The sequence below is a fragment of the Engraulis encrasicolus genome, chromosome 18 (genome assembly GCF_034702125.1).
Source record: "Engraulis encrasicolus isolate BLACKSEA-1 chromosome 18, IST_EnEncr_1.0, whole genome shotgun sequence".
Lineage (NCBI taxonomy): Eukaryota > Metazoa > Chordata > Actinopteri > Clupeiformes > Engraulidae > Engraulis > Engraulis encrasicolus.
In genome coordinates this window covers 29697550-29715695 of record NC_085874.1, presented here as the reverse complement: position 1 = coordinate 29715695, position 18146 = coordinate 29697550, and the positions used below count along the sequence as shown (strand labels likewise).

Sequence of the window (18146 nt, the reverse complement as noted above, 5' to 3'; positions counted from 1 at the left end):
GGCTGTGTGCGGTCTTGGGCACTGCATGCTGTGGGGAGGCGGAACTGGATCCCTGAGGATACAGGATGATTTCATTACAATACACACACACACGCACACACACAGACACACACAGACACACAGACACACACACACACACACACACACACACACACACACACACTTCACATGTACAACAATACATTTTTATGGCACTTCTTACTGTAGTACCACTGAAAAATGTCATCAAGCACGTCACAAACACAACAATCCAGCAGTACAGAGAATACACACACACACACACACACACACACACACACACACACACACACACACACACACACACACACACACACACACACACACACACACACACACACACACACACACACACACACACACACACACACACACACACACACACACACACACACACACACACAGTACAAACAATGCCTTACAAGCAACTGAAGTCAGACTTTCTCTCTCTTGTGCACAAAATACATCTGTAAGGCCTACATTCATGACTTGCAGAGCTGACATAAAATCACAGCATGACATGTAATACATTCACCATTCAATCTATTGTCAAATATAATATTATGATATTCTAAGGTATAATGACATCAAGTCAATAGGTAAATCTAATAAGACAACATAGTGACAAGAAAAACACCCACAGAACAAAACAAGACAAAACAAAGACAATCATGAGTGAGAAATATCAAGACAAAACAAACTGAATTCAACCGTTTAAAATGATGAATCTAAAATGAGAATTATATCAAAGGGACCATATTATACAATAATGTCATTTGTATTGTCATTTGAGTCTGTACTGCTCCAATTAGAATTTGCAGCTTTGTTTGTGTTGAGTCTGTGAAAAGACTGTTGCATGTATCCCATGTTTATTTCAGTCACCAGAAAATAGTGTCAATCTTTCAACATTTGAATGTTTGAAAATGACCAGAATACAACTGGTCATCTCACACGTCAAGGTCACATGACAGGGATATTTTCTAAACAACTTGAGTATACACTTTATAGCAATGATTGCTGAGAATTTGTAAAATATGGTCCTTTCGATGTGATAATTTGGATTCCAAATGATTGTAAAATATAAGTAATTCTAACATACATCATTAACGCTATGACAAATCGCTTCAGAAGGAAACATCACATTAACAGAGCTGCACTGTTGCATGAAAAGTTCCATATCCAATTAAACAATAGACATATTTAGAGAGAGAGAGAGAGAGAGAGAGAGAGAGAGAGAGAGAGAGAGAGAGAGGGACAGAGACAGAGATAGAGACAGAGACAGATAATGAACACTTCTCCCTGATATTATTTCACTCAAACACATGACATGATGAGTTAGACACAACAAGACGGAGTAATCTGTTTTTTTTTGTTTACTTTGACAATGCATTTTCTTTTCTGAGTGGTGGGCAATGGACTCAGTGGGTAATGTTGAAACTGGGAAACTGGGGGAGACCCCAATACGGATCGAAATGCTGCCGTTTGTTAAACAATTTAGTAACCTACATCATCACAAATATGACATAGCACAGTCACAACATATTATCTCTGTGTTCTTGGCAAGTTGATCATCATAATTAACCAGATCAGATGACATTGACAATTAATGTTTATGTTTATGTTTATGACAGTGTTATGACTGTGTCACTGTGTCACATCAGTCTTTTATGCTGTTGACGGTACAGTCAAGTGTTACCCATACGGTATGTTTCTGGAGCATACCCAGTGTGCACACCACTCTCTCACGCTATCTACTACAAATGTCTTGTACCTGGATTTTTGCTATCATGGATTTATATACACCCAAAATTTTCCATGATGAAACCCTTGGGAATTACGCTTGCAGGACAGAGGAGGTTATGGAACAGACTGCATGGACATTGTGTTGCAGAAACACAATCTAATGTCAGAATAGCCTTTTGGATCTTCAGGTAAAGTGTAATTAGGCTACACAGCTCCCTTGAGTCATCATTAAGCATTCATGAATTCTGCAAAAGGGTATTTCACATCAGTATGAAAGAGTTTTTGCTGTGTTGGTAGACTGAGGTTGTTTGAAATTTCCATTCATTCCATGATTATATTAGAAGCACACTATCAACAAAGAACCACTAGCATGAAGCCACTAGAGATCAATGGACTGAATTAAATAGGTGTTGCACTCTGGTAAATTTTACATCAATTTTTAAGAAATGTACAAGTACATTTGATGATTTTTTGTTTGGTTCCATAGACTTCCATTGCTATGCCTACTATGACTATACTGTTAAACAGGCAAAGCAAGGACTTTGAGAAAAAATCCTGTGTGTTGTCATATTTTACCAGGGCTGAACTACATATGAGCGATTTCCTGCAATGAGGTGGACTGTTCCTTTACGTGAACTCGGACATGTGACTCAGCTTTTTCTGTGCATATGTAAACGCTCCAAAGTATATCCAGGCCCCTCGGTAGTGAAATGTATACTGACGGTGCATTCACACCAACGGCGCGGATGTCCACTTAACGTCCACTTCACGTGTCCGTTATCAGTCCGAAAGGGTTAGAATACATGAAAACAAATCATGCCTTGCACACAGGAGCGTGGTGTAAGCGCGGTGCATGTCTGTCCCGACCGGACATGTCTGCGTTGCTCCTTGAAAATAGAACTCGAGTCTATTTTCCTGCACGGACGTCCGCGTTCAATGTGCGGGCTCCATTGAAAATGAATGGCTGCTGCCTGCAGAAAGAACGTGGACGTTGACTGTGCAGTGTGTAAGGCAGCTCGCGAACCATCCCTTACTTGCGATGCTCCCGGAGATGTTAAGTGAACGCGCATATCTTGGTGTGCGTGTACCGTGAGACGTTTGTTGATGTGGTCTCAGTACAGTTTGCTAAAGAGTCCAGACAAGTTACACCGATGACTGTGTAATCCATTAATCGATGAATTAGCCTAGTTAACTCAATTACTTTTACTAACATCAGTATTTTTAAAAAGATTCTTTATCATTGCTAGCCTAGAAATCTAGACACCCCTAGTGACCGCAAAATGAATTGTGGGGCAGGGCGGATTTTGACATTCCAGTTTCAAGAGTAACTTCGGTAACACTTTATTTTAGGGATACATCTATTAGCACTAATACATACAATATTAATGCCTGTGTAAGTAACGTGTAAGGCATGTACTAAGCAAAATCAGACAGTTGTTAAGCATGTATTCACAAATGTCTTGTTCATGCTAAATTAGGGATTAATACTAATATAACCTTAGTAAGGGCCAGTAAGCCTATATTTCTATTTATTAGTAAGTAGTAAGTGGCAGAATACAATGTGTATAAGCTCCAGACACACTGTGTGAACAAACCCTGAGCAGTGTGAAAACAGATGTGGAATAACAAATGGTCCCTATTCTAAAGTGATGCATTGCTCAGCCCAGATGGCTTAGGGCCCCCACACTACCGAGGTCCCCCTCATTACCTAGGGCCCCCACACCACCCAGGCCTGCACTACTTAGCCCCCCCTGATCAGCAAAGTGTAAGAGTACATTAAATATCTAATATCTAAGAAATCTAGTATTCTCTTGTTCATATCAATAGGTAAAAGGTAAAAGGAGCCGATATTTAGCAAGGATTAAACGTACACCTGTCAATGATGGTGGGTTGGTGAGATGTAATTTTTTTCATGTACCACTGAGTTTTAATTGTAAAAACCCCAAAATAAATGCAGAACATTAGAATAATAGTTTTGAAGTGAAACTGAACTATTCTTTTGTTATAATTAAGTTAATGTTTCAGAACATTAGCTCAAAGAAGTGCAGTGCATGATGGGTACGCAATCTAGGCCTACAGACAACCTACCCGGCTCTGAGCCTACCTACGTCCTTAGCTCCTCCCCTCACTCGTGCAATTTAGTTATTATCCAAACAATTTCCCATGTACGTAACAACCGAAATATTATCGTTGCTGCATTGGCCATGCATTGCATTTCTGACAAAGGGCGTACCCATCATGCACTGCACTTCTTGGAGCAAAGTCTCTCAAACATTAATTTATTTATCACAAAGGAATAGCTTAGTTTCGCTTCCAAACTGTTACTCATTGTTATATTCTGTATTTATTGTAGGGTTTTTACAATTAAAACTAATTGGTGTATGAAAAAAAGACATCTCACCAGCCCACCGTCATTGAGAAGTTTATGTCCAATCCTTGCTATATAATGCTTACTCTTACCCTTACATTTCAGGGCCCTAGGTAGTGTGGGGGCCCCTAGCCATGTGGGCTGAGCAATACCTTACTTTAGAATAGGGACCCTTATTCCACATCTGTTTTCACACTTTTCAGGGTTTGTTCACACAGTGTACCAGGAACTTATACATTGGATTCTGGCCCTTACTGCTTACTCATTAATAGAAATCTAGGCTTACTGGTCCTAGGCTAAGGTTATATTGGTAATAAATCCCTTATTGTGCATGAACAAGACATTTGCGAATAAATGTCTAACAACTCTCTGATTTTGCTTAGTACATGCCTTACAAGTTACTTACACAGGCATCAATATTTTATGTATTGGTGCTAATAGATGTAACCCTAAAATAAAGTGTTACCGTAACTTCACAAAAAGAAGGCAGTAATACTTAAAAATAAAAATAGGGAGTCAAATGTTGAGTACATTTCTTGTTTATGAATAAAATAATAGTACCTGTATGAAGCATAGAATGACTACCATGGAACAGAGTAGAATACCTTGCATTGCATGTGGCAGAAGGTTTGCACAAATTCTCTGTGAACAGGGGAATGATTTTGTGTTTAAATGATTGATAACAGTCCTATTTTGGCATTGTTTCAGTATGAAAATTCTTGCCTTTGCTTCTCATGGCATGACCTCCAAACATCTTTTTCCATTTTAAATGAGAACTGTCTGTCCATATGGGGAAAACATGGACACGCTGGGTGATTAATAAGTAGGCCCATGCAGTGCAAAGCGGAAGTGTGGATTTAGCAGAAACAATTCATCCCTTGAGAGCGTGTTCCATTGGTGGAGAACACACAGACCAAGCAAAGCTATGAGCCCCATAAAACACTACTATGAGGGTAAAACTACCATACTGAGTGTAAATGTGTCAGTGAGAATCAAACAACAGAGATTTCTGAGTTTTTGTCAATGTATCATATATTGGTTTATGAAAAAATATACAACTTATGAACCATCAACCATAAATTCACGTTTAAGCATCACAGTAAGCATTCAAGTAAATAAACTTATGAAAAACAGAAAATCCATTGAGTTGTCAAAAAAGTTAAAATAAAAATAAAAAAAAGAAGAAGAAGAAGACTCATATGTTCTAGAAAGAACTCCAGAGTGCCCCCTAGAGGAACAAGGTGGAACGACCAGTTGATTTGAGAGGGAAACGTGTGCAGTCCCTCCCCTCCACAAACTACTTGTAGTTCTTCCCCCTCATTGGTCTTAGTTCTCATTTTTATGATCTCCTCCATGTCCTCATTGGATGGGTTAATGTTCCGTTTACAATGTTTTGACAACAACCACATTGCCATGGCAGCTTTGTTGCTAATGTAAACATGATAACATGGCCTGTCCTCCATGAAGGAAATGCACATACAAGCATAAATGGCTTCTAAATAAGCAAGTTATGACAATTTCAATTTCTTTTTTTCCAGTTTCAAACCAATGCATGACTTCTTGTCTTCCACCATGTGGCATGATTTATTTCCCCATACTGACAACACGTCTTGGGGTTTTCACACTATATGCACTACCACAGAAGTTTTTTTTCCCCTTTTTCGTCAATATTTAGGTAACACTTTTGAATAGGGTTCACAAGCCAGTAATACATGCCTAATAACAGTCTGTGTAAGAGTCTTATAAGACATGTGTTATGTCAAATTTAGGGCCTACTGTACAAGGTCCAAGGTAATAACAAAAGCCTTATTAGGAAAGAACAAGAAATGTGTGAATATACTCCTAAAATGATTGATTTTGCAGAGCACATGACTTGGAATTCACTTACACATTGTATTGCTAGCTCACACGTGAACCCTATGATAAAGTGGTAGCATTTTGTTTCTAACGTTACAATTGCGTTTTAGTTGTGGTGGAATTTCTAAAGGAAGATTTACACCTCTACCCTTCAAGAGAGACATTATTAGCCTCATATCCCCCAACCATCTCCACCACTAGCCAGTATGAACCCTCATCACAGTTATTCATTTTACTCATAGCATTTCCTGCTACAGTACCACACACCCTCACAGTCAATAACATATTTTTCACATCATCCTCATTTTAAATGTTTTTTTTTCAGTTAAGATACACAATCAGGACCATATGGTGATGAAAACACATTTCGATTCGTATATTTTCCATTGTCTCAGTCCCACTATCCTCGTTGCCATATTTATTACACAATCTGTGTTCTCCCTGCTAGCAGTGCACGTGCCGAGTCAGTCTAATGCAAACACATACATACACACACATCAACATCACAGACTTACATAATTCAGCAAGGAATGTAATAGTCTTTTAGAACAACAGGGGTGCGTTTCTCGAAAGCGTAGTTGTTAGCCAGTTAGCAACTTAGTTGCCAATGGGAAATTGCATTGCAAACAACAAAGTTGCTATTGTAGCTAGCAACTATGGTTTCAAGAAATGCACCCCAGGCTAGTAGATGCAGAGTAAGCCATGGTCAGGCCTACCGATGAACAGGTCACATAAGCCCATTTCTAGATTGTGTTGAATCACGATCTAGGAGTGAAAAAATCAACAGCAACAGAAGAAGTGTGGTTACTAGTAAAACTAGCTATATCTACCTTTATACTATAACTGGCAGTAATGACTGGCCCTCTCTATCTTCCTGTAAAGGCTGGAATTTGCTTGTTGTGTGACCTCACATACACATAGAATTGTGCATGAACTGAGCACTCATATACTTGCTGTAGAACTCACTACACGCAACACTGGATATCAACTGGGGGACAGAGAGCCGGAGACGTTCTCCTCAAAACTCCCCCCCCCCCCCATTGTTTGACCCCTACCGTGACCTCAACGTAATTCACCTACGTAATGGTTCTAGCGAATGTGTCAATATTGCACCATGCATGTGATGTCGTGCTCAAGTGAGCTACCACACACAACATGGTCGCAATGCACATACGTAGCAACACATTAGTACACAAAATGAACACAGAGACAAACACTCTGAGTGCAGCAAGCATATCCCAGCCTTAAACTGGAACTAGGGTACAGCGAAATGAAACTCCAGGGTGTACTGTAATTTAGATCTACTTAGATGTTTGTGCATCTGAATGAAACAAAGAAAATTCAAAGTACCAGCAAAGCATGCATCTGTAGGTTTACTAGACTGAGGTGATAACACAGTATTTACAAAATGTTGGCTGGTACAAATATGCAGCCTGATTCTCTGCAATTTGTGGCAATATATGAGGCTGCATTTTTCAAAAATGTACTATAATTCACCTTTTCCACATTCCCTCAGAAAAGTGAGGCTAGGCAGTGACACTGTGATCTGGTGGTTAAAAATGATGGTTATAATGGTGTAGTCCCATCATTTTCATGGGTTGTGTAAAAAAGCTAATTATAACATCCCACGGACAGACATGATTACGTAATGACAAGTCATAGCTTTCAACCTCAGTGAGGTCAGCTACAGTAAGTCATCAAAACATCTGCAAATAGCTGACATCAACAGATATTTTGAAAATGGAAACTCAATTCACATTCAGCATTTCAAATAAGAATACTTCAGCTTTAAAGCAACATTACTGGAGCTGAGATATGTAACAGGGGAAACCACTGTTCTGGATTCACTGGGTTGTTCAGAAATATGGTTAAGATGTAATTCTTCTTTTCTTAATTTTCTAGCTATATGTCAGCATCTAACACACATCAACATCTATGGGGAGGGGAGCAAATAATTGGCTAAATGAGTCACACAGGCATTTCGAACACAAAACCTGATTGTCATTCTGTTCTGTTTTGCACCAACTTTGACATTTAACCTGTATTATTCAAAGACAGCTACAATATATCTCACCTATGGGACTGCTACTCTCTCCATCAGACCTATACCTGCATCAGCAGTAGACAGTCTTTTTGATCACCTGTATTCCAACATAGCATCTTTGCCAGCACCAAGTTATAGTTTAACAATAACACAGGTTTGATTTTCAAAAAACACCCCCATAATTCCTTAGAGAGACAAATTTTAGATACAAACTAAACTAAGACCAAATATGTCAAACTGGTGGCCAATTAAATGATTATAATAGCTTCCATGCTAGCGATAACCATATATATTGCAGTCACCTCCACATACCCTACTGGAGCACAGATGACTTCAGTTACATTGGTGCTGTAGACCCGGGATGGGAGTGAGATTTACAGAGTGAGTGTAATGGATGCCAACTAGTAGAGTCCGGCGTAGAACATTAGTAAAACCTCCCTACCAAAGTCTCATACAGTATCGGTAACGCTGAGCTATTGGTCTGGACCTTTAGCTCAGTGTTGTCGTGCTGTGCCTCCCATGCCCAAACTGGAGCCCTGACTGGACTAGCGCAGATGATCTCAGTTACATATAGAACACTAGATGTCACATCTACTACCCATCTGCTGGAAAAACTAAAAACACAAATAACTTGACAAATCCTCTTTAATAGGTTTCATACCAACCATAGTTCTTAACCCCATTCATTTCTTCCATTCATCATTTACCCGCTATCGCCTCCAAGAGACAACAGCAAGGTTTTTGTATGGTACTATGGGCACCAATGTGAGTGATCCTTCTCATCAACTAGACCTTCTCTGGAAAAAAACACGGGCAATGAGTACCAAGATGGCGGCGCCCGAGCTATTCCGACATGCTGAATGCAACATCTAGAGTTCTACATGCATGAGTGCAAAGTACCAATCACATTACCGTCAGACCCGCATGTTTCAGCACCACACCTCAAACCCCAGTTATCTCATCTACGCAATCCTACAATAAATACACAGCACCTTGTAGTTATTACTGCAGAGACTTCAGACATGCTTATAAACAATTTTGGTCTGGTTTTCTCTCAGAAATGCTAATAGCGTGTATAATGTGTGCTAATGCTAATGAAGTATCCCACACTGTGTAGGCTAATGTGTGTGTAGAGATGGGTACATAGTATTTTTTGGTGTGTAAAGCTAAAGGGCAACTGCATTTTTATTGATCCACATCGTTTCACATTCTCTTTAAAAGTGTCAGTGTATCCATCCAAGAGGAACCACAGATCTGGCATAGCAGGTTGGCATACACTGAAAGAAAATATTCCTTGGATCTACATGATTTTAATGTGTACATCGGTCCCACACAATCCAATTGTGTAAGGTCAACATGATTTCTTCCCCTATATTTATTGTGTAAGGTTTAAGTGATTTTATCACCTTAAACGGAGGTGATTGGATCACCTCAACCTAACACAACTTATTCATGTTCCAGCCTCATAAAAATGTGTTGGAACAATGTGATTTTTTTAAATTGTCACAAAATGTTTTTTTCACCTAAATCAGAGGTGATGAAATCACCTTAATCCTAAACAATTAATTGGTATTCCATTAACCAGAAAATATGTTGGAAGAACACAAAACTTTGACATAGTTTGAAAGTATTTTTTTCATGTTTATTGAAGGTGATGGAATCATGCATACAGCTACATTTCAGTAACATGATTCTTTAGTCTCAATCCACCCCCCCCCCAAAAAAAATAAATAAATAAATAAATAAAAAATATGGTAAAAATATTAGGTCTAGGCTATACAAATGCATTGCAGATCACAATTTGATGTACAGGCATGTGCAAACAAAAACAAAAAAAAGGAGTAAGAATTCTGTGATTAAATGTATTGACTTTCACTGTACGCATGTAAAATGCACACAGATATACAAAACATAAGGACAGTCACAAATAACTGCTACTCTTAGACCAATCAACGAGCAGGAAATACAACGAGCAGAGTCTGTGAACAAAAAGAAAGTCCAATTCGCTTTAAAGGTGCACTGTGTATTATTTTCAGTAGTTTATTTTGAGATTTCATGCTGCCCATGCACAAATGTTGCATTTTTCATGAATATTTACCACCACCAAACTTTAAGTTGTCGTTATGACTGGGGAAATTGCTCTTTCCATACATGAAAGGGGGAGGAGGAAAGAGAGATTAACCAAGCCATTTGAATTAACAAATAAATCAACATTAAGCTGGGCAGTAGGTTAGTGCAAAGTCCAAAGCATGTCCTCTGTTCCACTGTCAAGATTCTCAGTTGTAATTCTGATGTGGGACCTGGATGATGATTTAACGCTGGTGTGAATTGGCCTGAGGTTGTCAAATACCAGAGCCAAAGCTGTGTAGTTGCCTTCATTCTGCAGGGATGTCAAACTCAAACCCAGGGCCAATTGTGACCCATGAAGTAATTTTATATGGCCTGCAAGATCATTGCATAGCATGACAAGACTTTGACATGAACCTTGGTGTGTCACAGGAATACCAGTGGGCCCAGGCCAATGAAAAAAGTTCACTCTCATATGGAACAACACCCCAGGTCTACTGTGTCCTTGGCTGGGACCTACAAGGGGCTTGTAGTAGACAATCAGTGATGCCAATCCTCTATTTAAGGTGTTTCAGAGCACAGAGATGTAAGGATCAGTTCGTCTCAATTAAGAGAACAAGTTTCATTATGCATATACAGGTACGATATATACTGTTCCTTGCGAGGAGACTTTGAAGGAAAAGTCTACTGCATTTCTCTGCTCTCTGATATTCTCTGATCTGAGATGAATTGAGAACCTCTCTGGCGTTTGTGCATGCGTGCAGTAATATGGCATGCAGGGCTTATCTGTCAAGGGGCTGAAATAAGAAGTTATTACAGTTTTCCCCATCTCAATACGTTTCCCTGATAACTTAAGTGATTAAAAATAAAACATGCAATATTCTAGGCAGACATACAATGGGCAATATAATGAAAAGCGTAACACAGCTGGTGCACTCTGTGGACTCTGATTTCTACCCCCCCCCAACCCCCCACCCATCAGAGAGAAAAACATGTGTCAACAAAGTGCTCTGAGATATTATACACTTCATAGTAGTGTTCATTTTGTTTCTACATAGAAGATATTAATATTTCTTTTTGTTTAGCTGCACATGCATTGTGTAGTAAGTGTATTGGAATAAGGAAACCGTGGGATAGCTTGCTCACTTTCAACTGAAGCCTCTCAATGTCATGTTGAGCATAGCACAATGCATACAAACTAACTAGTGTCACACTCCACACTGAGCGTGGGAACACCAGGGAGGTAGTCATCAAACTTCTCAGATCAGATCATCTTGTCTCAGATAACTCCAATTCTAGTACTAAGCAATAATCTAATATTCACTGGTCAGAGTACGACAAAATTTAAATATAAAAATTCGAGAAGCAGCTCCTTATACCACTGGAATATTTAGTCACCCCCTTTCAGGTAACAGCTAATTTAAAGCAGGAGTCAAGTTGTTAAGGTGCACTGGGTAGGGTTGTGGCCAAAGTGAATGCTTTACCTTGTGGACTTGGAACAGTGCAGGGCATTGCAGTGGGACTGTGGTGATTCTTTTCAATTCAGCACTGATCTGAAAAGACATAAAGAGCCCAAAGGATTTAACAATCAAATCATTAACATTAGGAGAAAGCCACACACGCATTCAAGAAAGGAGATAAAATGCTGTAATTCACAAATCAAAACATTTAAGACAATCCGAATTGAATGTCTTACCTTGCAAACTTTGAACAGTGCAGGCCACTGTGCCAGAAGTCCTCAGAAATGGTGCATCTTGTACAACTTAAAGAAAGAAAGAAAGAAAGAAAGAAAGAAAGAAAGAAAGAAAGAAAGAAAGAAAGAAAGAAAGAAAGAAAGAAAGGGAGAACATTTGTAACCTGTGCAGCATGAGTTCTGGAAATAAACTACTTAAAAAAATCACTCTCTGCGCCTTTAAAATCACAGACTGTATCATGATCTGCTTCAATTGTCATGGTACATGTTGGAGAAATTCAGATTTCCAATATTGACGCCATGCATCCAGCCTAAAACCATGTCTGTCCCACTACCACTTCTTGACCATGAGCATGGGACAGTTTACTTTGTACTACTCACTTGGTTAAGATCACACATGCTTGACACCATCCGAAAAAATGTGTTCATGTTGGTGTCATCAGACCACAGGACATGGTTCCAGCAATCCATATCTGAAGTCTGTTTGTCTCTGATGAAACCATGATGAACACATTTGCTTTATATTGTTTCAAGCATGTGTGAGAGTAGCCAAGGGAGACGTATAAAGAAAATAGTCCCATGTTTACGGTCAAAAAAAAGGTTGGTGGGACTGATTTGTTTTGGGATTCTATGAATGGCATCAACATTGGGAAGCTGACTGCCACCAAAAGAAACATGCATATGAATGTACTGGTACCATGACTACTAAGGCAGATCATGATCCTCTCTATGGGGTTTTAACATGCATGGGTGTAACTCAATAGTAAAATAGTAGGCTTTCTGCTCAGGAACCATCAAGTAGACAGGCAAAAAATACAGAAACTTACATCAGCCAATTCAGCAACAGTTGCTTGGATTGCAGGGGAACTGTGGTTATTCTTTTGAATTCAGCACTGATCTGAAAAGGCATAAAGAGCCCAAAGGATTGACAAATCATAAACATTAGGGAAAAGCCCCACACACACACACACACACACACATTCACACAATATAAAAACAATATAAAAACCTTATAGACAATCAGCATTGAATGTCTTACCTTACAGACTTCGAACAGTGCAGCAGAAGTCCTTAAAGAAAGAAAGAAAGAAAGAAAGAAAGAAAGAAAGAAAGAAAGAAAGAAGGAATTGGTGAGGTTAAGCATTTAATAAACAGCACAGGATTCGTGAATGAGGAGCATGCATTCTGTAAACTAGGCTACTTGTAAACAATGCTCCACTTAAAAGAGGAAGATATAGGCAAAGTAAAACGAGATAAGGCAGTGCATGCTTTGCATTGCACCATAAGTGCAACTAAAAAAAAAGTGATATGCACTTCAATAAATAGGATACTATTCCCACATGTTTCATCCAATTCCCTGTGCAAAGTTTAAATTCAGGTTATATGCACTCTATCTAGGTCGGTTGTTCTTTGACTTCGTGTGCAGGAAAGCTTACATTTCATTAATCTTCGGTTAAGACCACAAGTGCATGTGTGCATTAAACACCTGGGTTGGATAAGAAAAGAAAACTTTAAAAAATAGAATACTTGGCTTAAAATGAACACACCGAAACGACGCCAGCCCTCTGTTCTCGTGAGCATGCAACGTGTTCGATCAAGTTCTAGTTCTGTGCATACCCCTCACCACCCCTCCCCCATTAACGGATCAGACCCTCCCGCGCAAATATAGCTATTAACTGAAGATAACCAAGCTAGATTGTAGATTGCAGTTTTTACTACATCCTTTGAATATCCTAAATGTACATATTTTCCATTCTTTTCTAAAATGACATGGGGCATAGCCAACTGCATGTGTTTGCAGTGCACCTGTTACTAAGCAAAGAGCACTGCGCGGGTAAATGTAGTAGAGTCTAAGCTCAGCTTCCACACACAAAAGACACAAGAGCAGTAGTACATCGCCCACCATAAATGAAAGTACTTCAGTTACTTACTCAATTTCGTGTATATCTTCACACATGACAACACTATTCCAGCGAGATGAGACTGAAGAGTAGGACCGGGCTGACTGAGGCGAACGCACAGGTCTGTGGGCGAACGATTCTCTGGCTTGAAACTTTCCGGCTTCTTCTTGTCTTAGAAAGTGGTGCACTAGCGCCACCTCAGGACTGGAGGCCACCCCAGACACAACTTAATCATGTTCATTCAAAGCATTAGAAACATGCCAATTCAGCAGTCTCCAAGAACACATTATCCTTATTTGATGAAATCATGTTTACTCAAGGAATGTTAATGAATTGTTTTGCATCTATTTACTTTATATAGGTTAATTCAAAGACCCGCCATTCCCTCTTTTTTCAGTGTAGCATGTTCTTTAGAAACAGAGAAACCGTTCTTGAGAAACAGAAATTAAATTGATGACATGAAGGGTGGAGAGAGAGAGGTGGCTGGCATGTGCTGAATACACTGCTGCAATATGAGTACGTTTGCAAATTCCATTCTAACTAATACTGCAAGATATGGGGTTACCTATGGCTACAGGAAACCCTGGCGCCTATGAGCCTACCTGCAAATGCAACTCAAAGTGCTATGAAAGAGAATATGCGCGAGCAACAGTCCCAATACGGTAGCTAGCTGAACTTCACAAAAAACCTGAACAAATGAAACAAAATCCATTACGGCACAGGCTTTGCATAGAATGAATGTTTGAGGCATCTTTGAAAGATGGGACTCAGCACCAATACACACCCTATAATCTCCTTCTCGCTCCTCAAGGCTTTACCTACTCCATTGCATGGACTGAGGGCCAAGAGCCAAGAGCTGTATATGACTACTACTAATTATATCTTACGGATATGCAGAATGTGAGAGATTGAAGATGATTTTCCTCATTCTTCTTTTAAACTGTAACAACCTGTACTTTGCAGATCTTCACTGTTTCCATGGCAGCCAGGCTAGCCAGGCATTGGCCATCTCTTCAAAGCTAAAACAGGCAATCCTCCTCAGCCTATACTTAGGCGCTCCATCTCTGCTTTTCTGAAGAGGTTGTGACACCAATGACACCATCCGTAAGAATATATCCTCTGAATCTACTTATCTGTTCTTAACGCCATCTGTATTGGTATGAGATCACTCTGCAGGGAATGATTTTTTGTTACAAAGATGTGGAGTTTTACCTTTTCCGCCTTATTCTGACTTGTGTGAATAAGCAATTGAAATACATTTCAGAATGTTAGGGTGTCATGGTGGCCTTGGGACAAACAAATATCAGTCCTCTCTCACAAGTAAGGGTATTACTGTACCTACAGTCGAAATGTATAAACAGTGTTGGAGGAATCCCCCTGGACTGTACAAACCAAACACAGCAAAACCTGTAAGCAACATGATATTTTAATGTCAGTTCAAGGGAAGAAGCTGTTTGAGGCATATTTGGGAGGTTAAGACAATCTTGTTTACTGCTGAACCATGTCATATTTCATTACCATTAGCTTCTCTATAAATGTCTTTGACGCCCAATATGGCTCCCAACGCCTAAGCATTTGCCTCAACGTCAAGGTAACAACTTCCTTTATTTCTCTCCATTCTGAGTTTGGTGTGTACAGTTAGCCTGATATTGTATATCAAAACCCATTTGGTAGTGGTCGTCAAAGTTGGATGACCAATTGGATTGGTTCGCAAAATCCTGCATTTCTCAAGAGTGCGAATGCCACAGGGAGTCACGTCCATGTTAGCCAATGCAGCACTAAAAGAGCCAATGGCATCTAAAGATATTTGACATTAAAGCTACATCATGTGTATGACATGCTTAGGGTGTAATGTAACTGGTCATGAATGCATAGTGTGTGTGTGTGTGTGTGTGTGTGTGTGTGTGTGTGTGTGTGTGTGTGTGTGTGTGTGTGTGTGTGTGTGTGTGTGTTTCTGACTAATGATAGTCTGTGCATAGTATGTGTCAGTAGTTACGTTGCTATGGTCACAGTTTCTAACATCAAACAGGAATGTCTGTAGAGCTGTTTTGGAAAAAATACATTATTTAGATGGAGATCTATATATTCTCTGAAATAGTGACTATTTGTATATAATAGATTTTCTTTATACTGTATATATAGATATAGCACGTGTACTAGAACATGTACTTGAAATATTTAGAATGTAAAAATAAGGAGCTTTACCTAGGCTATGGAGTTTTACCAAGTTCGTAAAAAAATCATGGTTGTGTTCACAGAGTAACATATTTTAGTTATCTAATGTGAGGTGAAGACTTCTGGCGAACAAATTCATTTGCTGTCATAAGATGTCTGTACATCTTCTGTACATAGTCATGGTGCTACAGACATGTTTGCTGTTGAACATTTGTAGGCCCTATGACAAAATACAACGTTGTCTCTCCTACCCTATTACTGGCTACGGTGGCAATTCTGTTCAAGAATGTGCAGATAAAGCACAGGCCATCGTAAAGCAAAGGCAGTATATGGTCTACTTCATAACTGACCACAGCTTCAGCACAGATTGAAAAAAAATATTTGGTAATTTTTTGAAAAGTTAAGAGCAGGGTCATGTTGTCTGTGTACGGTACATCTAAATGAGAGATATGGATTTAATGTCTTAGACAGCTTCTAATTATACAATCTCCAGAATACCAATGGAAGTGGTACACATCCGAGGAAGGGCCTATACCCTTCGAATAATCTGAAAGCTTTCCATAGACTAGCAGTCACATCACATGTAATGACTATGCAATGTTGGTCACATAGCTGGCTCATGCATCTGTGAAATGTTGCTAATCCTACAAGAAAGAATATATTTATAGTAACTCACAGGAAACATAGGCTACAGTATGAATAGCACTGGCGCAATGCAACATAGGACATTCGGAATAGTATGTGTTTTTGGTTTCAAATTTGGCTAGATACCACATTGTAAATGGAAGAGAAACACTATGCTATGTTTGAGAAACACTATGTGTGCTCTTTACTCAGCGGATTGAAGATTACTTGTATCATATTTTCCATGAAGTGATTGGATGGAAAAGCAGTGTTAATATGTGTAATCAGCATGTTTAATAATTTATAATCGAATTGCCTATTTCTATGTTTTGAACAGATAAGTAGCCTAAGCTGACTGAATGTACTGCATGTGTGTGTAGTACCACATGTATACTTATGGCAACCCTATAGTCTCTGTTCTGTGAGTTTAACCAACATACAAACATACATATCTTTCTTTTTCTCTGTCTTTTTCTGTCTGTGCCTCTCTGGGTAAATAACTGTTGGATGTAAGAACTTTGAGAATGAAGGGAAGCCACAATGGCTTTCCATTTTTGTGCTTTTCAAACAGCTTACTTACCCTGTCCAGATACCTGTGCTAAACCTGCTCACACCAAGCCTGGCTACATTGATCCGTTCAGGTTCCATTACAAACGGATTTGTCAGGGGCGGGCTTAACTCGAATCTATGAAATGTCTCCGAATGCTACTTGTTGAAGCTACAGTCGATCAGACCACTCTTTCTTCTGAATTATTTAACAACAGGGCCAATGACAATACTAGTGCATAATTGCCTTTAAGTGATGGTTTGAAGTAGATTCACCTTAGGGTCGATTTTGACGCAGCTTTAGCAGAAGAGAAGCTATTAGGCTTGTGTTGATAACAATGAACTCCTGGAGTACGTACAAACTTCCAAATGTATCGTTTTGTGAGTACAGACCATATTTGTTCTACTGTAGAAGTTTGCTGTCATGGCATGTGATTTTAGTGTTGTCATTTTGGAGATACTGACAGGGTCCATTAGCGCTTGTACTAAGCTATTCGGGATAACTAGTTAACTCTGCTAATGTTCTGTCAAGGTAGAAAAAACTTCGGGTGGGCTTCTTGGCTGGATGTCATGGTTCAAATGGCCCTAGGTGAATCTACTCCGAACCATCACTTTAAACTCTCCCAACCGAGCAATTACAATTTCTCAAATTTCATTGGCCAACTTGGCCAGACTGACTCGATCGTGGAATTTTGTGTAGCGTCACAGGAATAGCGAAGATGAATAGGCCCAGGCTAGCTCACCCCTGAATCACAAGAGTGTAATTTCCAACTGCAGAACATGAACAAAAACCCTACAATGCACAGTACAGTGCATGTATGCCTTCAGAGCTATACCCAACACAGGCGATCTCACTAATTAGCCGAGATCCTTTTTGATGGTTTGTGTTGGCAACTTATTGGGATCAACTGGTGCAGAGATATCAGAGGTTTTAACTTTCTGAGTTGATACTGACTCTTCTGCAATCTGTGCAATGTCTTTCTCCATGCAAATGTCATCGGGCACACACACATTGCGCACATACGAGTATTCTTTAACACAATAGGTTGCAAACACAGACGGCAAGTCTTAACTTGCAAATAATTTGCTCTGATGTGACCATGTCAATCT

General features: G+C 39.4%; 1 protein-coding gene and 1 long non-coding RNA gene across 2 annotated transcripts in view; both read right to left on the bottom strand.

Annotated features, from left to right (window-relative positions):
* LOC134468200 (disks large-associated protein 2-like) overlaps window positions 1–18146 on the bottom strand; it is a 104361-nt gene that overhangs the window by 12088 nt on the left and 74127 nt on the right. Inside the window, exon 10 of the mRNA XM_063222139.1 lies at window positions 1–52. This exon is cut by the window's left edge and continues 11 nt beyond it. Within this exon, the coding sequence (XP_063078209.1) occupies window positions 1–52 (52 nt within the window). The remainder of the gene's footprint in view (window positions 53–18146) is intronic.
* On the bottom strand, window positions 11583–14079 carry LOC134469251 (uncharacterized). The gene is made up of 5 exons (XR_010038952.1): window positions 13722–14079; window positions 12830–12860; window positions 12618–12688; window positions 11794–11859; window positions 11583–11650 (listed from the first exon to the last, which is right to left on the bottom strand). It is a non-coding gene; the product is annotated as an uncharacterized LOC134469251 (long non-coding RNA).